This window comes from Chlorocebus sabaeus, chromosome 18, assembly GCF_047675955.1.
Source record: "Chlorocebus sabaeus isolate Y175 chromosome 18, mChlSab1.0.hap1, whole genome shotgun sequence".
In the NCBI taxonomy this organism is placed as follows: domain Eukaryota; kingdom Metazoa; phylum Chordata; class Mammalia; order Primates; family Cercopithecidae; genus Chlorocebus; species Chlorocebus sabaeus.
This window is the reverse complement of record NC_132921.1, coordinates 37,033,972-37,056,476: the sequence shown is the minus strand read 5'-3', so window position 1 is coordinate 37,056,476 and position 22,505 is coordinate 37,033,972. Positions and strand designations below refer to the sequence as shown.

The window sequence follows — 22,505 nt, the reverse complement described above, 5'->3', positions numbered from 1 at the left end:
TGCAGTGGCGCGATCTCAGCTCACTGCAACCTCTACCTCCCAGGTTCAAGTGATTATCCTGCCTCAGTCTTCTGAGTTGATGGGATTACAGGTGCCCACCACCACGCCCAGCTAATTTTCTGTATTTTTTAGTACAGACGGGGTTTTGCCACGTTGCCAGGCTGGCCTTGAACTCCTGACCTCAGGTGATCCACCCGCCTCGGCCTCCCAAAATGTTGGGATTACAGGTGTAAGCTCGTACCTGGCCCATAATCTTGATCACAAAATGTAATAACTGTTTGTTTAGTCTCCTGTTTGCCAATAAGCTCTTTGGAGGCAGGGAATGTATCAGATTTCTTTTTGTATCTTTGGTACCTGGCACTTAGAAGACACTCAATAAATACTCACAGAAGAAAAGGAAAGCAAGAAGAAAGAAGGCAAGGAATGAAGGAAAGAAAACAAGAAAAAGACACCTACTGGAGATAAAATATACACATGATATGAAAGTAGGAGGCTTTAAGGATCCAAATGAAAGTGTTTCAACTCTTAGAGGTTCCTAAATCCCATCCTGGTGCTGGAGTCAATGCTCAAAAGACTGCAACCCTAGAAAAAAAAAAACTAGAACAGAAGAGAATTGTCTTCCCCAACCCTTTTTCCCTGTCCCCAAGAAGTCTAGAGAAGCTTAGAGAAAACTGAGATCACAAGTTTTGGCCTGAAAAAGGGTCACAGACATCTTTGAGTGCCTGGGAGAGAACAGCTTAGGACATATGAAGACTGAAATCAAGTGGTTCCAGAAGAGCAACCAGAACTGTGACAAGGACAAGTAAGCACCTCCAAAGCCAAACAAAGGTGAGCTCCTGATCTCCTCCATGCAACTAACCTCCTACATCACGTACAGATCCTTACAAATTCTTACAAATTTTTACACTGCATGTAATGCGAGTAGAGATAATTGCTTAAAGGTGTTTAGCTGCTAACAACTTCCAATTTTAAAAAATACACAGTCAGAGGAAGGTTATGTTTATGAAGTTGTAAAAAGCCCTAGAACAAGCTTCGAGCCTTCAAGTAGAAGGCATGGTGAGGCTGGAGATTCAAAAGGGAGTATTCCCTCCATATAATCACTTAGATACTGACAAAACTCATAGAAACAATGACCATCTGAGTGACTATCCATTTTCTTATCAATAAATTGTTTTATTATGAAGAATACGACCAGTTCAAATTACATTCGGATATGCTAAAAAAGAGTGCTATAGTTTCACCTGCTGATTCTGCATCACTTTTGCTAGCCTGTGAATATCATAATGCTTTGGTAGAGAAGGGATATAGGTATCTCCTTTTTGAAAATTCTCATCTTCTAGCCATAATATATATACATTGAAGAGCCTAAAAGATAAAAACATAATTATATGAAACATAAAAAGATGAGCATGCAAATGAAGTTTCTTTACATCTCTAGGAACACTGGCACCCCTACGTAAGAGTAAAGAAAGCCCATAATACAGAAAATGTGGCCAACCACCACCACGGCTCCCAGGGAACTGCTGGTTCAGCAGGGGAGGCATGTCACAGATCATTCAAATATGATGCGATAATTGCTAAAACAAAAGGTATGAAGAAGGGGCTCTGACAACCATTCTTTAAAGTAGATTTAAATACAGTACACAGAAAAAAATAACTGGAAAAGGTGATTTTTACCACAGACCTGGGATCTGAATTTGGAGCTTTTCTTTCCTGAGCAATTCAGTCAGTTATTTTTGCTTGGAAAAGCAAAAATAACATTCAAATAAAAACATTTTCAGAGAAAATATTAAGAGCTATTTTAAACTTATGCATTGTAGGAATTTTCCAGCTTTAGGCTCAAGAACCATCTCCCACCTCAAAGAATCACAAATAAATATCATAGCATATGTGTATGCCCCTCTCATCAAGATGGAATAAAATAAAATCAGACTTAAAAAAATAAAAGTTCTGGCTGGGCACAGTGGCTCATGCCTGTAATTCCAGTACTTTTGAAGGTTGAGGCGGGCAGATCAGGAGGTCAGGAGTACGAGATAAGCCTGACCAACATGGTGAAATTCTCGTCTCTACTAAAAATACAAAAATGAGCCAGACGTGGTGGTGCACACCTGTAATCCCAGCTACTCAGGAGGCTGAGACAGGAGAATCACTTGAATCTGGGAGGCAGAGGTTGCAGTGAGCCGAGATTGTGCCACTGCACTTCAGCCTGGGTGACATAGCAAGACCCTGCCTCAAGAAAAGTTCCAAGTTTCCAGTAAAAACCTTTTTAAAAATATGATACTTCCTTCATTTTTATTTTGTTTTGTTTTTAGCAGTACTAGAAAAATAGTCGGCAAACACACAAATTACTGGGTGGGGGACTGGGAGGTGGCCGGGCCTGACTTTACTCAATAAAGTGGAAAATTACCTCCTTTACCTCTGCAACAGCCAGTCCAGGAACAGAGACAAGGACAGGGCTTTGGGGTTCTTACAGGGAAGAGGTTGCTAGGTAGTTCTCTCCTCCAGTTTCTGACTCAGTGAAATAGATGGCCACTTTATGAACACATACCAGGAAGGGGAACATAACAGAGGCAGAAGGGAGTATCAAAGACTTTCTTGGCTTATCTAAAATGTTCACAGAGAAAGCCTTCCACTGCTTAAGGCTGGTTAAAAAGAAGTTCTCCTTCAACAAGCAACATAAGGGGAGAAATCATTCTGGAGGCTGAGAGAGAGCCCTAAAAGGCTGAGGGCAAGTAAACCTGAGGCCTCAGTGCTAGTTGAAATGGGGGCCTCATCGAGCTATTGGGTATTCAGGATTAATTCTTAAGAGTCATTTTTATTAAGTCTTATTTGTAAGACTAGTATTTGGTTTATATCAAACTTATAAATGAAAGATGAAGGAATAGTGTAAAAGGAATCCAAACCTATCTTCAGAGTTCTTAACCTTTTACAGGAAGCAAATATTGTACCCCGATTTTATAGGGCACATATTTTTGGGAGATTACTAGACCCCTCATCCTAGGTGGATCCCTGAATCCGGTGGAGGATGAACCAACTTAAAGAGCCCTGCCTCGGTCATTTGTTTCTTTTGAAGAGTCATTCTAGGCTACGTGTGGTGGCACACACCTGCAGTCTCAACTGCTCAGGAGGATCACTTGGGCCCAGGAGTTTGGGGCTGAGGTGCACTATGATCGTCTCACTATAATTGTGCCTATGAATAGCCACTGCACTCCAGCCTGGGCAACATAGTGAGGCACTCCTTCTTAGAAAAAGAACTATTCTAGCAAGGTTTTTTTGAAATGGAGTCTCACTCTGTTGCCCAGGCTGGAGTGCAGTGGCATGATTATGGTTCATTGCAGCCTCGACCTTCTGGGCTTAGGGGATCCTCCCATCTCAGCCTCCCAAGTAGCTGGGACCATAGGTGCATGCCACCAGGCTTGGCTAATTTTTGTTTTTTTTTTTTTTTTTTGTAGAGATACGGTCTCACTATGTTGCCCAGGCTGTCTAGTAGGCTTTAATCGTTGTTTACCTGCTATGATAAAATTTGGTTTATTTCTATTTTTACACAAAGAAGTAGAAGAGGATTTATCACTCAGACTACAGGCACTCGACACAAGTACATCCAAACTGTTGATTCAGTTCTCTTGAGGAACATAAAAGAGAAACATTTCAAGATGCAAATCTATATCAAAGCCACCTTCCATACTCAATCAAACCATGTTAAGAGAATAACATCCAGCAGTTTGTAACACAGTTAACTGCTCCAGCATAGTACCTGTGCTGCAGACAACAATGTAAGAGGCTAAATAACCATACTCACCTCACCAGCTCCTTGTGCAGTTCTGGTGAAGTCAGGTAACCAGGGGTGCCAGACTGGCTCTCTGGCAGCCCTTCACTGCCCTCTGCTGGAACACGGAGGGCCTTGCTTGCAGCATGGTGGAAGTCAGCCACCTCGGTCAAACGTCTCTTCATTTCTTTCAACAAACTGATATGAGCAGGACTTTGAAAAAACCTTCTTCCAATACAACCATCTATGGGTAACCTTAAAAAAACGCAAGCACAGATCTATAACCTTTCAACACAAGATGTACTTTCTGTATGGCATAAAATAGCAGTCAATTAGCAAGGCAATTTACTGTGATTGTGGATATACACCATTAAATTAATACCTATTATTTCTACCTCAAAGATTATTTTGATGGTCCAACAAGATGGTGTATATGAAAGTAGCTTTACAAAGTGTGAAATGCTACACAAATTTAAGACATCATCACTACTTAGAGGTACAGCATAGATAAAGATGTTCTCTATTCTTGAAGAACTTGCAATCTGGCAAAAACAAAAATAGAAGTGACTAAGAATCTATCTAACTTTTTATCTATCTATCTATCTATCTATTTATACACACACACACACACACAAGTACACACATAAATACAGATAGATACTTTTTTTTTTGAGACAGAGTCTCGCTCTGTCGCCCAGGCTGGAGTGTGGTGGCAAAATCTTGGCTCACTGCAACCTCCATCTCCTGAGTTCAAGTGACTCTCCTGCCTCAGCCTCCCAAGTAGCTGGGATTACAGGCACGTGCCACTGCACTGGGCTAATTTTTCTATTTTTAGGAGAGATGTTGACCAGGCTTGTCTTTAACTTCCGACCTCAAGTGATCCTCCCACCTTGGTCTCCCAAACTGCTGGAATTATAGGCTTGAGCCACCATGCCCAGTCAATATCTATATATTTCAAATGAGTGAGTTAAGGGAATGAGGAATTGAGGCAGGAGCTAGAGAGCAATGGTTGGTAATAGTGGATGTCTCTGGCTGGGTGGAGTATCTTCATATGAATCCCATGAAAATGCTAAATATTCCCAAGTACAACCCATAGGTGACAGACACAGACTGGCCTTTGTTCACACCTGCACCACTCATCACAAGGTCCCCTCCCACAAGCCCTTGATGGTCACACAGGCAGCCTCAGTTTGAGACCGTTGTTGTCCCTTTGCATCTCCAGAAGTTCTGTGTGAAACCTTGCCCAATCCCAGGGTGTTGTCTTCACTACACTGGTCATGGAAGATGGTAAAGAGAAGCTGCCACAAGACACCACCAACTCAAAAAAGATCAGGTCTAATAAACGTCAAACAGAGAGAGAGACAAAGAGTCCTCGCCAGAGATCACCAAAGAATGATTCCAATTCACACTCCACAGTCTAAGAACACATAGAAACAGAGCAGTGAAAAGGCAGAAATGGACTCACAGAAACCTACAATACTGGGCACCATACCCATACTGTGGTCCTGGGCGGTGAAGATACAGAAGGAAGAACTTCTGCCAAATGAGTGGCAGGAGAGGGTGATCAGAAGGCGTGACCAGAGCCTGGTGGGCCCAGCGATAAATCAGCAACCTCTGGAGGGATGGCACGATGGGGAGCTTCAGTTGGGTCTGGGCTTTCTACAAAAAAAGGAAGGGCTCTGAGTAACCACAAAATGAACATAAATGCAAATAGTTAACTCTTTCTAAGTGATCCAAATGAAACACCAAACATTCTGTTTTCAATTCAATAATATATTTTTTAAAAATCATATAAAACTCACCTCTCCAATCCACTAGTTAACATTTTAACCTCCTTGGTAGCAAGACATGTAGGGCAGCTTTTTTTCTGTCAAAACACTTCACAGACCCCAGAATGGGTATGGGTCTTAAGAGTCATCTAGTCTAACCTCATTTTCATTTCTGAAATTCCTTGGCAAATACAACGTTATAGTGCAAGGGAACAGAATGAAATGAAAACCAAAAGTAAAGCCAGGGGCAGTGGCTCACACCTGTAATCCCAGCACTTCGGGAGGCCAAGGCGGGTGGATCACTTCAGGTCAGGAGTTCAAGACCAGCCTGGCCAACATGGCAAAACCCTGTCTCTACCAAAAATAGAAAAATTAGCTGGGTGTGGTGGTGCACTCCTGTAATCCCAGCTACTCAGAAGGCTGAGGCTGAGCCATAAGAATTGCTTGAGCCTGGGAGGTGGAGGTTGCAGTGAGCTGAGATTGTGCCATTGCAACATTCCAGCCTGGGCAACAGGGCAAGACTCTGTCTCCAAAAAAAAAAAAAAAAAAAAAAGTAGATGTGACTATGTGACCGTCAAACTTTATCAATCTTTTGAAAATTCAGATTTCAAAAGGACATTCGAGAATGCTGAATTCTTTGACAGGCTCTGAAACCCAAAAGCAAATTCTTTAACAGGCTCTGAAACCCAAAAGCAAAATCTATACTAAAATAGAAGGCTCTTTAAAGCCTTATTCCAGTCTTTCCCACACATTAGTAAGCCTAAGAATCAGCTGGGAGTTTTAAAAAATAAACTCCTGGTCCCACTCCAGACTCAGAGACTCCAAATCTCAGAAGGTGAGGTCTAGGAATCTGCTTTTTAACAAGCTCTCTAGGGAATTCTGATGTATGTGGGAGCCAATGGCAACCCCTGTCACATGTGCAATGATCCAGCCTTCAAATATTAGGTTGAGACTCTTGTTAAATGAAACTTGAGAAGCAAGTACTCTTCAATTACACAGTTTTGAGTACTGGTTTGGTTGTTGAGCTTTCCAAACATTCACAACAAAAGAAGACACAAAAGCCCAAAAGCTACGGGTGAATCCATCAGCAAAAGTGTAAGCCACCTTCTACCACTCAAATGCAGAACTGCTATTTGTACCTTCAGAGCTTGGTCAGGGGTGAAAGCAGAGTTTATCACCAATTCCCCTTCAATAACTCTCCGGAGCTGGGAGTCCTCTTCAAAGATGGATTCCATGTTGAGCACTGTCCAGGCAAACCAGACCTACAACGACACCAGATAAAGGGGAGGGGAAGGAGGAGCTTGCCCCACTGACAAAATACATCCTGATATTCCACATTTATATTCTCTTCCTATCTCAATCTCAATCAGCAAATATTTGCAGTTTCTAAAATTAACACATTTTTATACCCACCTATATTCTTGTCACAGATATAAATTTAAATAAAATAGATCATTGGAAAATGTTACGTTCCTTTGGAAAGGCTACTTTAGTACAAGAAGATGTTCATTCACTCCATATTTACTGGGCAAGATCTGTGTGCGAGAGAGACAGGAAAGAGGACCAGACAGGGGCCCTGTCTTTAAGAAGTTTTCCATCTATTGGAGTAGACAAGACTAATATGTAAGTAACCAAAATGTGAAGTTGAGCAGTGGCAAGAACTGAGTCAAGGTGAAGCGCTACCTCAGAGAAGGTTCTGTGTAGAGGTCAGAGGGAAAGGCATGCTGGTAAGAGAATCCGCTAGGCAGAGACAAAAAGAAGAAAAGCCAGGGATGTGTCTAGCTAACAGCAAGGAGTTTGTTCCAGCTCAATCCATGAGAGGTGGGAAGAAGACCAAGAAGTAAGACGAATAACAGGTTGAAGAATGTTACTACTGATTTAAGTGATGAAACAGACATAATTTTATACACAAAGTGTAAGAGGAGGTAATGATAAAAATAATGCTGCTGCTGCTGATGACAATAATAATGGCCAACACTCAGTAAGCACTGGCTACGAGCTAAGCACTGTTCTAAATCCTTTACACACAGGTGCCATCATTATTCCCATTTGACAACTGAGAAAACTGAGGACAGAGAGGTAGGCAAGCTGCCCAAGGCACAGAGCTAACAAACAGCAGAACCCAGATTGAAACCCAGGCTGTCTGGCTCCAGTGCCTACCCTAAAGCTCTCTGCAGTGCTGCTGGGCAGTCTCTACAGTCAGCTGACTGGAGTCTGATTAAGAGTTGTCTATTCCTGAGATAGCCCTTAATTCCACTGAACCTCAGTTATAGCTAGGCACAGTAGTGTGCCTGTAGTCCCCAAATACTAGGGAGGCTGGGAGCAGGAGAATGACTTAACAAGAGGAGATTGAGACTAGCCTGCGCAACAAAGTAAGGCCTGGTCTCCAAAAATGTTTTTTAATTTAAAAAAAAACAAAAAACAAAAAAAAAACCCTCATGCTGCATGCAGTGGCTCACATCTGTAATCCCAGCACTTTGGGAGGCCAAGATGGGCAGATCACCTGAGGTCAGGAGTTTGAGACCAGACTGACCAACATGGAGAAACCCCGACTACTAAAAATACAATGCGCTGGGCATGGTGGCGCATGCCTGTAATCCTAGCTACTTGGGAGGCTAAGGCAGGAGAACAGCTTGAACCCAGGGGGCAGAAGTTGCAGTGAGCCAAGATCGCGCCACTGCACTCCAGCCTGGGCAACAAGAATGAAACTCCGTCTCAAAAAAAAAAAAAAAAACACTCAGTTAACTCCTCTGTAAAACAGGAATGGCAACAGCACAACCTCAGCAAAGGGCTACTACAAAGATTAAATGAAAAAGTATACTTATACTAGAATAAGGGCTAAATAAAAGTTAATTTAGACTATTAGTAATTTCTTTGCAAGGATGATCATGAGATTAAAGTTCACAAAGATAACAAATGGTCCTCTCAGTCAGTTTCCTACCTGAGTAGGTGTGGCCAAGCCCTCCACAAAGGAAGGAGTGATGTTGCCTGCCACAATCCAGTTCACCAAAGATGAGAGCAGACTCCGGTCACAATGGTAACCCAAGGCATTCTACACCGGGAGATGTGGAGCAGAGAGAGGAGGCTTTAAGAAAAATCTTATCAATGACCTTTACAAGAGTATCAGCAATTGTCTTACTACAATACAAGATTCTGATAAGACAGAGATTTCAAGGATGTGTCCACCAGCAGCAATAGTCCAAGGCAGAGCATTACAGCCAAATCTAAAAACTGTATTTGGGGGAATCTTTTTAGAAAGCTACTATACTTAGGCCGGCCACGGTGGCTCACACCTGTAATCCCAGAACTTTGGGAGGCTGAGGTGGGCAGGTCACCTGAGGTCAGGAGTTCAAGCCCTGACCAACATAGTGAAACCCAGTCTCTACTAAAAATACAAAAATTAGCTGGGCGTGGTGGCTCACACCTGTAATCCCAGCTACTCAGGAGGCTGAGGCAGGAGAATCGCTTGAACCCAGGAAGCGGAGGTTGCAGTGAGCTGTGATCGTGCCATTGCACTCCAGCCTGAGCAACAAGAGAGAAACTCTGTCTCAAAAAAACAACAACAAACTACTATATCTAGCCAATCACTGAAAGATAAATTTTCTAACAGGTTTTTTACCTTATGTTGCTGGTAGAGTAATTTCTGTATGCAGTCTTCCTGCATCAGCTGAAAAGCTGCTTTACACAAGTGGTCCATGAGGAAGAGGATAGGTTGTTCTCGGTACCAGAGATGCTGGCTTATGAGAGCCTGAACCCAGAACTCCAACACAGCAACGGGGCCCACTTCATTGGGCTGAGTGCTTACAGATATGTGTGCCTGTGGAGAAAAGGCTCATGTGATGGGAAAGATAACGACCAGCCTCTCATTTTTTAAATAGCAATAAAATAATAATTACCTCCAATACAAAGCCCAAATCTACTGCCTTTCTTGGCCAAAAACACACTGAGCCAAGTGATCTGAAATGACTAAAACATAATCATGCTAACACTAGAAGTGTGTTTAGGGACTTGCAAGGGCCCTCACCTGGATCATGCTGTTGAGAAGTTTCACATTGTCCCCATGGCTGGCTCCTGTCAAGTGCTGTGCCACCTTGTGGGTGACCTGTTGTGTGACACCCTGAGGGACACCGCTGTCCAAGTGTAGGAACAAGAGGAGGTGCGACAAAAACCTGCCAAGCACACAGGAGGACGCACTTTACCTTCCAATCAGGAGTCAACTGAATTTTTCCCAGCTAATTTCTTACGAGGAAACAAAAAATTCCTAAATTGGTCCCATTTTTTGACCAAAGCACTATTTAAGAAGGGACTCTAGAAGAATAAAGTCTTCACATTTAACATGGGTTAAAAAGAATTCTATCTACCCACAGAGGTGTAAGAACAGATCCACGACACAAACACATGCAAGTTAAACAGCATTACGAGAAAGACCCAAAGGCACCACTCTCCCCGCCTCACTCCCCACCTCCACGAATAAAGGCAGAGATGTTTCCAAACCATTCAGTTTCCAAACTTGCCTCATGCCCAGGGTGCCGATTCTTAAAAAGGGGTTGAGGGGTTGGGTGAGTAGTTCCCTGGACCTAACCCATTCCTACTAAAGTAAAATCCCCAGGGGAGAAACCTGGGAATCCATATTTAATAAGCTCTTTTGGCCAGGTTGGAGACATACTGCTTGAAAAGACACACAACAGGAAAACTGCAATGCTCCCCTTGTGCCTTTGGATGTACTTCATGTCCCCACCGAACAGGGCTCCTCCACATGCGGTGAGGCCTCACCTCCCCTTTCATCACTCTTCATGAGGCCTCAGCCAGATGCTTTACTCTCTACTCCCTAGACAGGTTGTTCTCTTCCCACCTTCCTACGCATCTTATCTGTTGGCAACACTGCACTATATGCACCGTAAACAATTAAAAACAATCTTTTCTATTGTTACAATGGCAAAGCCATTTGCTGCTCAGTATCAGAAGCACGATTCCCAGAATCTCAGGGAAAAAACTGCTCCTTCATATACTTTATAAGCTTTAATAAGCAATTCAAAGTTATAATAAATGAAAAGGAAAAATATCTTTCATGGTAATAAAACTGGAGTCATTATTAGAATCACTGTTCATCAACCTGCATTCTAAACTGGGGTGCAGAATATTTTTGCCCCATAATACACTGTCGAAATAGCATTCCCTTTATTTTACTTAAGAAATCAGAAGACACAGTCATTTGTACTTGCTGGACTGTTTAAGAGTGTCTCCTGCCACAAATGGAACACACTTACTGCTCGTTCTTCAGAAGGTAATACTGGCAAGGGTAAAATAAAGGTAGAATCTTATCCAGGACATGGACCACTGTTCTCAAATGTCTTGACTGGACCAGAACTCCCAACAGTGGGATGCCTTCTGCACAGAACTTCTCAATGCTACGGAAAAAGAGAAAGGCAATGAATATACAAGGTAGCTGGTTTATAAAAATTCTGTTCTTCCAACGAGTTATGAGCCTTCAATACCTTGGGTTATCTCAGGTCTCCAGCACATGTTTTATACCCAATCTTCACAAAGAAATACTAGACCCCAATCTTCACACAGAAATTCTAGAATTGCAAAGGAACTTAAAAGTTACTCTGTATTTTCATTTTATGGATGAGGAAGGTGAAGTATCATGCCCAAATTCACATAATTTCCTAGGGTAAGGTCAAAATGAGAACTCAGTTTGCACATTTCTAATCCAAAGCACCCTCCACTACCATATTTTGTTTCTCAAACAGAGCTTCTCCTAAGAGAACCACAGGGGCTCTCCTTGTCCGGATATTCCCACAAGGTGTCACAGCAAAGAGGAGACTCAAAAGTGAGCTCAATCTGTCAGTACAGGTTGACTATCCCTTATCTAAAATGCTTGAGACCAAAAGTGCTTTCTTAGATTTTGGAACACTCGAATCATACTTATAAGCTGAGCATCCCTAATCCAAAAGTCCAAAATCCAAAATGCTCCAATGAATATTTTCTTTGACTGCAATGTCAGAATTCAAAGTTTCAGATTTTGGAGCATTTCAAAGTTTAGGTTTTCAGATTAGGGATACTCGACCTGCATAAACTACAAAATTCTGCTAAAACCAATTTGGCATAAAACGTTTATTATTCTCTGCCTCACTTCAAAGAATCTATCCTTAAAAAATAATCTCAAATATGGAAAAAAATATAAAATATGATCCATGTAAAGATGTGCTTTTCAGGTTTATTTTTAACTCTAAAACTCAGAGGTAGAAAATAACTTAAGGAAATTTTAGAAAAATCCTTTCAATTGGAAATACTATTGCATCATTTTAAAATAATACACATGATGACCAAAGGCAATGTGGAAAAACACTTCTGCTATCAAGATACTAGGGAATAAAACATAAAATTTTATACTCGTGATCATAACTACCAGTAAAGTTATTTGTGGAGGGGAATACAGGGACAATGTCACAACAAAATAGTCATTGTACAACAGTGGCAGAAGCGAGTGGCTTTTTCTCCACTTTCCTAATTCTGCAGTTTGGTTATAACCACTTTAATTCTGGGGGAAAAAATCATTTCAAAAAATAAAGTAATTGTGCAAAGGTTATGCCACAAGGAAACTACTTGAAATATTAAAGTGAAAAACTAAGATATAAAATTATACATACTTTTTTAAAAGATCAAAGGAAAAATGATGGATGAAAATAAACAGAAAAAAATCAATGATTTTATGATGGGAAATATTCTGGGTGAATTTCTGACTACTCTTCTCTGCAATATCCGTAATATTATACTCACACACAACTTACGTCCCTGCCTACTCCGCCCATACCTAAGATTGTTTTAAGTTACTTCTGTATTCTAGTACACCTAATCCCAAATGCCCACCATGGAGTTTTACAGTAGAGATCAGCCCCGAGAGGAAATGCTCATTCTCATTCTCACTCCCATTCAAGATTTAGTAATCAGCACAAATCAAAAATTATCTTTAGAGAGAGCCCACAGCAGTATCAGTGAATAAAGAGCTATGATCCCAGAATGGATACAAGAAATTCGAGAGATCATAAAACACTTAAGTTCAGATAACTGCACTCAAGAGAATCACGTTAGACACTGTTCTAGACATGTTACTTGTGTTCTGACTCACTTAAGCCTCACAAAGTAAGTGTGATGTTATTATTACTCCCATTTTAGAGATGGGAAACCCAAAGTACAGGAAACTGTTAATAACACTAGAGCTACTGGAAACAATATAAAGAGTGTCTTCCTAAGGACCCTTATCAGGTATCCTCTTTTCTAAATCAATTCTACCTTCTTTTACTTGGCTTTCAAATATCTCCATAATTTGGCCCAAACACCTGATCACCTCCATTCTCCAACATGGATCATAGGCATCACTAAGAAGTGTTTCCTCATCATTTCCCCACCTCTCCCCTTACCCACTCAGACACCTGACTCTCCTTTCCACATTCATTCAACCCACCAGCATTTGTTGAATACCTACTAAGTATAAGATCTGGAGATACACAATTGAACAAGACAACGTCCCTACCTTCATAGAGCAAACAGTCCATGAGGAGCGGGGGAGAATATAATGACAATAAAACACAGTGAGTGTGCTGTTCAGAATGTACAGGAGCTGCACATGGCAGGAAATGGCCCTTGAGCTGAATCTTCAACAAACTGTGGGCACTAAGTAACTGTAAGAGGAACACAACATCACTCTGCTCATTAGCCTAGGATGTTGTCTTAGTCCATGTTGCACTGCTATAAAGGAATACCTGAGACTGGGCAATTAATAAAGAAAAAAAAGGTTTATTTGAGTCATAATTCTGCTGGCTGGAAGACTGGGCATCTGGTGAGAGCCTCAGGCTGCTTCCACACATGGCAGAAGGCCAACAGGAGCTGGCAGGTTCAGAGATCACATGGTGAGATAGGAAGTGAGGAGGAGGCGGGGTGCCAGGCTCTTTTTAACAACCAGTTCTCATGGGAACTAAGTCAAGAACTCATTCATTACTGAGAGGATGGCACTAAGACATTCATGAGGGATCAGCCCGCAAGACCCAAACACCTCCTATTAGGTCCCATCTCCAACAATGGGGATCAAATGTCAATATGAGGTTTAGGGGGACACACATCCAAACTACGACAGATGTGTTGTCTAATTTAAGACTCCTTTCCAAAACTCAGCTCTTCCATGAAGGTATCCCACTGTACTGATCTCTCCTTCCTTTACATTCTTTCTGCTCGGCTTCTAAGTAGTTCTCAATCCAGGGTGTACATTAGAGATACCTAGAGAACTGGCCCCCAGCCCATTTAGGCCAGGATTCTCACCCTTCTCCCTGCACTGGGATTTTTAAAAGGCTCCAAAAGTAAATCTAAGGAACAGTAGAAGTTGAGAACCACTGTTCACCACATATCATCCAGCCTGCAATTATATTCTATAGTACTGCCGATTGATTTGTCTATCATCTCAACTAAACTGTCAACAACCCAAGGGAAGCTATGAAACAATTCTGTATCTCTCCTACTTCACAGAACAAGGCTGAAGACTACAGCTGATTGCAACTGGTATCCCACTGAAATTACACTTAATGTGGAACAAGATGTTGAAATGAGGATGCTAAAAAGAGTTACAGTGAGTCTAAAACACAAGAATCAGAAAGCAGAGGTCAAAGAGTCTGAAGACAAATGAATAAACTAGAAAAAAATTAATGCATAAGAAAAGAATCTTTAAAGAAAAGGATGTTTAACTAACTGAGAAGTCATTCATGCATTCAGTTATTTACTGCAGCAGATATAGTCTTCATCACTAGGGATAAAATGGTAACACAAGACAAATGCCGTTCCTTGTGCCGTTCCTTCTATGGGCACTTCTCTCATAGAAGTTATATATAACCGAATCTCTGAGAAAATTAAACAGATTAACTATGATATAGTGTGATAAATGCTCCAGTGGAAGACATACAAACAGCTATGGGCTCATATCAGAGAGGCATATGACCTGGTCAGGCATTTCATTCTTCTAGACAGTTAAGGGGACCTCTAGTTAAGAAAACCAAACACTGCATGTTCTCACTCATAGGTGGGAACTGAACAGTGAGAACACTTGGACACAGGATGCGGAACGTGACACACGGGGGCCTGTCATGGGATCGGGGGAAGGAGGAGGGATAGCATTAGGAGAAATACCTAATGTAAACGATGAGTTAATGGGTGCAGCAAACCAACATGGCACATGTATACCTATGTAACAAATCTGCATGTTGTGCACATGTACCCTAGAACTTAAAGTAAAATTAAAAAAAAAAAAAAAGAAGCCTGAGTTGGGCTGCCATCAATTTTTCAAAAATTGTACTACAGGTGATCAATTATTTTTATTTGATCACAATTCTGAGGAAGAGAGTTTGAATCTACTGCTGACATGAACATTGCACTCCAGGAGACAAGCAGAACTCTCTTCATAATGTAACAAGGTGACTTGCTTGTACAAATCTGAAGTATGTGAATTTGGGCAGCATCTCCCCTTGATAAGCTGTTAATCAAGGATTATTATTTGGCCCTAATTACTACTTAATAGGTTTGACAGAGGCCTCAGAACTTGGGATATGGAAGATAAAATTCTAGAACTATCTATAAGGTTCAGTAACCCTAGTGGTTCAGCCCAACACTGTACCTGTGGCCCACAGCTGTCATAGATAAGGCTAGATAACAGCCAATGGGCATGCCCGCTTTCACAGCCTTCAAGAGAGGATGAAACGTGGGTGACTCTGTCATGTCAGGCACAGTGATGGAGAAGGGAACAGCTGGACAATTCTGCTGTATTCCATAATCGTTTTTGTGCAGTTTTAGCCTCAAGATTAAATTCCAGGCCCATTGGTTAAATGAGGTCTCGGGCGTCTCTCCATATCGAACAATACTGGCCAAATATGAAACCTAAAACAATTATTTATTTTAAGCCACATTAGTCACACACAAATTAAATCAGTAAGCCCCTACACTCATCTCCTTTTGTGACCAACAATGCCCTCAAAAGAGAGGAATATTCTACTTGCTGGTCTCCAATTAATGTTTATTGCACTACATCAAAGCAATTTCTCACTCGCAACTTCTGCTCACTCTGTGAACCTGATCTTAGCTCACGTAAAAGAAAAGTGACATAAAAGTTGATACTCAATGAATAGCGTGCTGATAAATAAGTTTAACCATCAGACGGAGGTCTCATTTATAGCACTTGCCAATTTTGGTGGTGTAAAAATTCCCACCACGGTCAATTTTAAGCTACCAATAGTTTAATAACCTGGCTTGCAAAGTTCCTAAAAATTTAAGTCAGTTCTCCAGAGCCAGTACAACCAAGCTCTAACACACCACTGTAGTTCAACTCAAATTCTGTAATATTAGAATAGTTATATAAAGGCTATTTTTTAAAGAAGAATCTTTATCAAACCATAGAAGTCAATTATAACATCTTAAATTGCCAGAAATGTTCTTAGGATACCTAATGGTCAATAGTATAAGTTTATCATCTTTATTTCTAAATGCCTTGGGAAGACAAAGATTCATGTTTCCAATACAGAAGAGAAAGAAATACCTGTTTCATACTTTCAGAAAGAATCCCAGCATATGGCTTCTGTGCAAGGTACTTCTGGTAAGCTTCAAGAACCATTAAAGCCACTTCAGCATGGACTGCTTGATCCAGATGAAGGGTACCCTTTTAAAGAGAAAAATAGTCACAAACATAGAAGCTTGGTTTTGTTTTGTTTTGTTTTTGTAACTTTGAATCAAAACATTAGACAGAATAGTAAAAAAGGATCTTCGATGTAGAAGCTAAATGTTCCAAAAATCACATCCCACACAATGAAGCTAAAAAATGAGAATAGGCAAAAAACTGTCAAGGGCCATAACACTGCACCTAGATAGGTTTGAACCTGACTTAACCTCTACTCCAGCCAAAAAAGGTTATCTTTGAATATCATACCCCATTCCACCCAAGAATCTCTACAAACACTTCAGGTCAAGGGCAATGCCATGAACCAGGATGATGCTTAGTTAATTAAACAGAAAAATATTTAATAAACTGTCTGGGCGTGATGGCTCATGCCTGTAATCCTAGCACTTTGGGAAGCCAAGACAGACAGATAACTTGAGGTCGGAGTTCGAGACCAGCCTGGCCAACATGGTGAAACCTTGTCTCTACTAAAAATACAAAAATTAGCCAAGTGTGGTGGTGCACGCCTGTAGTTCCAGCTACTTGGGAGCCTGAAGCAGCAAAATTGATTGAACCCAGGAGGCAGCGGTTGCAGTGAGCCAAGATCATGCCACTGGGTTACAGAGTGAGATTCTGACTCAAAAAAAAAAAGAAATATATTTAATAAATTATGTCTACATTCCCTTTTCCTGTTCTATCATTAGTTAAATAAGACACTCGGCAACACAGGTAAAATATTCCTTCTGGTGCCTGAAGTTGCCTATCAAATTTCTTACTCTATCTTCCTTTGCAATCTGAAAAAATACATTCCTTAAACCTTTCGGAAAGATGACTTTCCTAACTCTAACAAAGGCGTGGGAAGACTCTCATGCAGCTCTTCGAGAGGAGAGCCTGGGTGATTCTGTTCACAAGCCAGAGAATGTGAAGGTGGAAAACAGCTCCCTGTAGCTCTTGCCTACAAGCATGTCAATGAGAGAGGGCCCAGATGAATCTACGGGCAGTCCCAGGTGGTCAAGGACACCTCAGCAGAAAAGCTCCCAGGCTTCAGTTTCCTCATCTGCACAACAGGTATCATGCTGTCCAGATTCAAGATGGCTTCCAGGATTAAATGACTTGCTCAGAACAAAACCTGTCAAATAGGTGTAAAGGGCTGAGTTTTCCACCACTTTCCCTTTTAAATGTTAATCTTTTGATGGAGGAGCTAACAAATAAGGTCCAAGGTAAAGAGGCAGGGAAGGTTTTGTAACAGTGAATACCACTTGAAATGGATCTCTGAAGATACATGCTACATAGCAAACCCTTAATAATAACCACACTACTGAGTACTTAATGTGTGGCAAGAATCACCCTAAACATCTCGCGTTTCCTCGTTTATTTAATCCTTACAACAACTCTATGCGCACTGGCACGTGCCTGTAATCCCAGGTACTCGGCAGAAGGCTCTCTTAAGCCCAGGAGTTCGAGGCCAGCCTGGGCAGCATAGTGAGACTTCATCTCAAAACAAAACAAAAAACAACCCTGTGAGATACTGAGGTATACTCATTAACATGAATGTTTACAAATAAGCAACCAAGGCCCAAAGAGTTTAGGAAACTTGCTCAGAGTCACACAGCCAGAAGGTGGCAGAGCTGGGATCAGAACCCAAGCAGGCTGGCTTAGAGCTCGGACTGTTAACCAATGCACAGTGTTTCAGAAAACAACTCTGACAATGACATGCAAGACAAATTATAGGAGAAAAAGGAACCAGAGGCAGAAGAGGCAATTAGGAGAAACTAAAGTAGCCAGAGATAAAACAACAGATACAGCCGGGCACGGTGGATCATGCCTGTAATCCCAGCACTTTGGGAAGCCAAGGCAAGATGGATCACTTGAGGTCAAGAGTTCGAGACCAGCCTGGCCAACATGGCGAAACCCTATCTCTACTAAAAAATACAAAAATTAGTCAGGCGTGGTGGCATGCACCTGTAATCCCAGCTACTTGGAAGGCTGATGCAGGAGAATCGCTTGAACCTGGGAGGCGGAGGTTGCAGTGAACCAAGATCGTGCCACTGCACTCCAGCCTGGGTGACAGGGCAAGACTCTGTCTCAAAAAAATAAAAATAAAAAATAAAAACACATACACGTGAATAAGGAAAAAGGGAAGAATTTTCAATGTGGAACAATTTATCTTCATTTAATAGTTGCTCATTCTGCAAAAGAGAATTAAAGAGAAAATCCTAAACTCTGACATAGCTAAAAGAATTTGTAGACCTTGCAAATGGTACTCAAAAATGTTAGTGTTTTGAGAAAATCCTTCTTTGAAACGGATGCATGTACAACCTCCAGTCTCCAGGGAATGGTTTGAACACATACCTGTTTAGTAAATCCCCAATTCAGTCCTTCAAGAATAACACAGGCCAGTTTATTCTTCACCACTGTCAGGTTGTAATTCAACAACCAATCCCGAATCACCGCTATCTCAGATGCAGAAGGTTGCCAAAGATACAAAGGCAATTCTTTAAACAAGTATAGAGAAACCTTATTAAAAAGAAAACAATAATCATTAAAATAAAGACTTAGAACAATGCTATATTACTACAGTATTATATGATTAAACTGCTTATAAAAAATTTTCTCCAAAAGGAACTGGGGTTTTGTTTAATTTTTAGACAAATGAAATGGAAATCACAGACAACCAAATCAAGTGGGTATTAAAACTGATGACACATCAAAAGCACATTTTGTAATCCTTTGTAAAGATCAATCCTTTTTAAATATTCAAATCGGTATGCTTCAGTTTAGGTAAACCACCATGCTAATGCACATTTTTAAAATCATGATAAATCAGGGGATAGTTATTCACTTTGCAAAAGAATTTAGCACTTTAAGTAATTATTCATTCTATGGCATTCAAAAAGATACTCTATTGGCCTCCAAGCCATCTAGGCCGGGGATGGGGTGAGTAGGAGGGTGGTAAGATGAAACAAGATCAACCAAGAGACCAAGAGTTGATAGTTACTGTTAAACCTTGATGATAGGTCATTATACCATACTATTCTCATTACTTTTATATGTATTTGAAATAATCCACAATAAAAAGTTTTTAAATCCTATTTACAGAAAGTCTACAGCACTACTTTTAAAACAACACATCCGAGTATGCAAATTAAGATAAATCTGGGCTGGGCATGATGGTTCATGCCTGTAATCCCAGCACTTTGGGAGGCCCAGGTGGACAGATCACCTGAGGTCAGGAGTTCGAGACCAGCCTGGCCAACATGGTGAAACCCCATCTCTACTAAAAATACGAAAATTAGCCAGGTGTGATGGCATGTGCCTATAGCCCCAGCTACTCAGGAGGCTGAGGCAGAAGAATCACTTGAGCCCAGGAGGTGGAGGTTACAGTGAGCTGAGATCGTGCCACTGCACTCCAGCCTAGGCGACAGAGTGAGATTCCATCTCAAAAAAAAAAGATAAATCTGAGTTCAGTTAATAAAGTTTGCCTTAAGGGAGACTGATCAGAAGAACAATTCATTTTACAATGTCTGGAATAGTGCTGTATGGAAAAACAATGCAAGTCATATGTGCAATTTTAATTTTTCTAACAGCCACATTTTTAAAAGCCAAAAGAAACAAGTAAAATTAATTTTAATAATGTATTTTATTTAATCTGTTGTCCAAAATATTATCATTTCAACCTGTAACTATCAGACAGAATTGAGATGTGTTACATTCTTTTGTTAATACAAAGTCTTCAAACCTCAGTGACTATTTTACAGTTAGAGCACATTTCAACTTGGACTAGCCACTTTTCAAGGGCTCCATCTATAGCCACATGTGTCTAGCAGCACCATATCAAACAACCCAGGTCTAGATACTGGCATTTATCAGGTTCCTGCACTGTTCCAAACTGAAGCCAAAATAAAATTTTTAAATAGAATTTCAACTTTTATATTCATAAGGTACATGTGCAGGTGTTACATGGGTATACTGTGTGACGCTGAGGTCTGAGGTAAAAATGATCCCATTACTCAAAACAAAATTAAAAAAAAAAAATAGTAGAAAGAGTGAATTTTAAAGAAACCATTCCTTTCTTTTTAAATCTATGAAAGTTGCTTAGGACCCTAACCTAAGAAAGTTGCTTAGAGCTGAAGGAGATAGAAGAGTAAGAGTAATAGTTAGGCCAGGCATGGTGGCTCATGCCTGTAATCCCAGCACTTTGGGAGACTGAGGCGGGTAGATTACCTGAAGTCAGGAGTTCAAGACCAGCCTGACCAACATGGTGAAATGTTGGGAGCAAGCCCCCCAAAATCCAGCCATAAACTGGCCCCAAAACTGGCCATAACAAAATCTCTGCAGCACTGTAACATGTTCATAATGGCCCTAACGCCCACACTGGAAGGTTGTGGGTTTACGGGAATGAGGGCAAGGAACACCTGGCCCGCCCAGGATGAAAAACCGCTTAAAGGCATTCTTAAGCCACAAACAATAGCATAAGCGATCTGTGCCTTAAGGACATGCTCCTGCTGCAGTTAACTAGCCCAACCTATCCCTTTAATTCAGCCCATCCCTTCATTTCCCATAACGGATACTTTTAGTAAATTTAGTGTCTATAGGAACAATGCTAATGACCAGTTTGCTGTTAATAAATATATGGGTAAATTTCTGTTCGGGGCTCTCAGCTCTGAAGGCTGTGAGACCCCTGATTTCCCACTTCACAACTCTATATTTCTGTGTATGTGTTTCTAATTCCTCTAGCGCCACTGGGTTAGGGTCTCCCCGAGCTGGTCTCTGCAGTGAAATCCCATCTTTATCAAAAATACAAAATAATTAGCTGGGCATGGTGGCGGGCACCTGCAATCCCAGCTACTTGAGAGGCTGAGACAGGAGAATCACTTGAACTTGGGAGGCAGAGGTTGCAGCGAGCTGAGATTGAGCCACTGCACTCCAGCCTGGGCAACAAGAGCGAAACTCCATCTCAAAAAAAAAAAAAAAGAGTGATAGTTGAAGTCTATGGGGTTTCTTTCCGAGGTGATGAAAATGCTCTAAAATTGACTGTGTTGAGAGTTGCACATATCTGTGAATAGACTAAAAACCACTGACATATACACTTTAAATAGGTAATTGTATGGTATGTGAATTACATCTCAAGAAAACATTTGAAAAACTACATGAAGAACACAATCCCTTGCAAAAGGGATTGTGACAAATGACAGAAACCAATTAAATCTGTGTCCTCCTCAACTTGTTACTACATACTATTTATTTTGCTTTTGACTGACTTTAAATAGGACCTTCTTTGTCAGTTGTTTATTCCAGGTACAAAATATAAAAACTATGAAAGCCAAACAAATTATGAAATAAAACTGTTAATTAACTATAGGTCATAAGTAAAGTAAAAATATGTTATTGAAGGAGGTGAACAGGTCAACCTTGAGATTTGAGAGAAACAATCACATATTTTTATAAGCAGCAGCTAATCCCAAGTTGGCACAGTGAATGACACAGAGGCTGGCACAGTAAATGTTAGTTCCTTTCATCCTGTTTATACCTGCAGTGACAAGATCATTCCCAAGGACCTTCCTATTTTTGCCAATGTTCCATTACTCCAAGATTTAAAAAAACAAAAACAAACAAAATCAGTGCTCTTACCATTCCAACCTGGTCAATGGTCTCTTGAACTCTATCCAGAAGAACAGAAATTATCTCAGGATGAACAGCTGTGATCGTCCCTAAAAGCTCTCGACCAACCTTTGAAAAAGTCTCTCTGGTAGACAGGGTGACATAAGACACCTAAATGGGGAACAGGGGGAAGATGATGGCACTTTTAATATCAATTATCAGTCAAAACACCCTTATATAGTTTTTTCAAACAAAGCAGAAAGAATCTTATATTGAGCCTTAGTTGACACTATGTTCCAAAAAATGTTAAAACTTCATATAGGCAACTGTCTGCTCTGAGGCTGAAAGGTGGAGGGAGAGGAATATAAGAGAATGGCAACTTTTTATAACAATGACTTCAAGTGTGGATTCAAAAAGCACATCCCAAAGTTTGTCAGTAACAATAAACAGTTCCTGCAGTTTCAAAACTTTTCTAAATTTGAGGAAATCACTACAATGATGAAAATCAGAATGTATTTCATGGAAATGCCTAGGTTCCCCTACAAAATAAGACCCCTAACTGCAAGGTCTTCTAAAACATTAATGTTTACCAACTTCTTTTGAATTAAGTCTTTCAAAGTATATGTTACAATCCATTAATGCCAATGGTATTTTTTAACACAATGGAATAAACAGA

General features: G+C 40.7%; 1 protein-coding gene across 2 annotated transcripts in view; it reads right to left on the bottom strand.

Annotated features, from left to right (window-relative positions):
- EPG5 (ectopic P-granules 5 autophagy tethering factor) overlaps nt 1-22,505 on the bottom strand; it is a 121,205-nt gene that overhangs the window by 60,849 nt on the left and 37,851 nt on the right. For both annotated transcript variants that reach the window (XM_007974156.3, XM_073006345.1), the window contains exons 13-24: nt 21,860-22,000; nt 18,581-18,745; nt 16,112-16,231; nt 15,197-15,456; nt 10,803-10,943; nt 9,560-9,704; nt 9,155-9,352; nt 8,477-8,587; nt 6,675-6,797; nt 5,259-5,425; nt 3,800-4,021; nt 1,242-1,365 (exon numbers count right to left, since the gene is read on the bottom strand). In XM_007974156.3, coding sequence (XP_007972347.3) covers nt 1,242-1,365; nt 3,800-4,021; nt 5,259-5,425; nt 6,675-6,797; nt 8,477-8,587; nt 9,155-9,352; nt 9,560-9,704; nt 10,803-10,943; nt 15,197-15,456; nt 16,112-16,231; nt 18,581-18,745; nt 21,860-22,000 — 1,917 coding nt within the window. The remainder of the gene's footprint in view (nt 1-1,241; nt 1,366-3,799; nt 4,022-5,258; nt 5,426-6,674; nt 6,798-8,476; nt 8,588-9,154; nt 9,353-9,559; nt 9,705-10,802; nt 10,944-15,196; nt 15,457-16,111; nt 16,232-18,580; nt 18,746-21,859; nt 22,001-22,505) is intronic.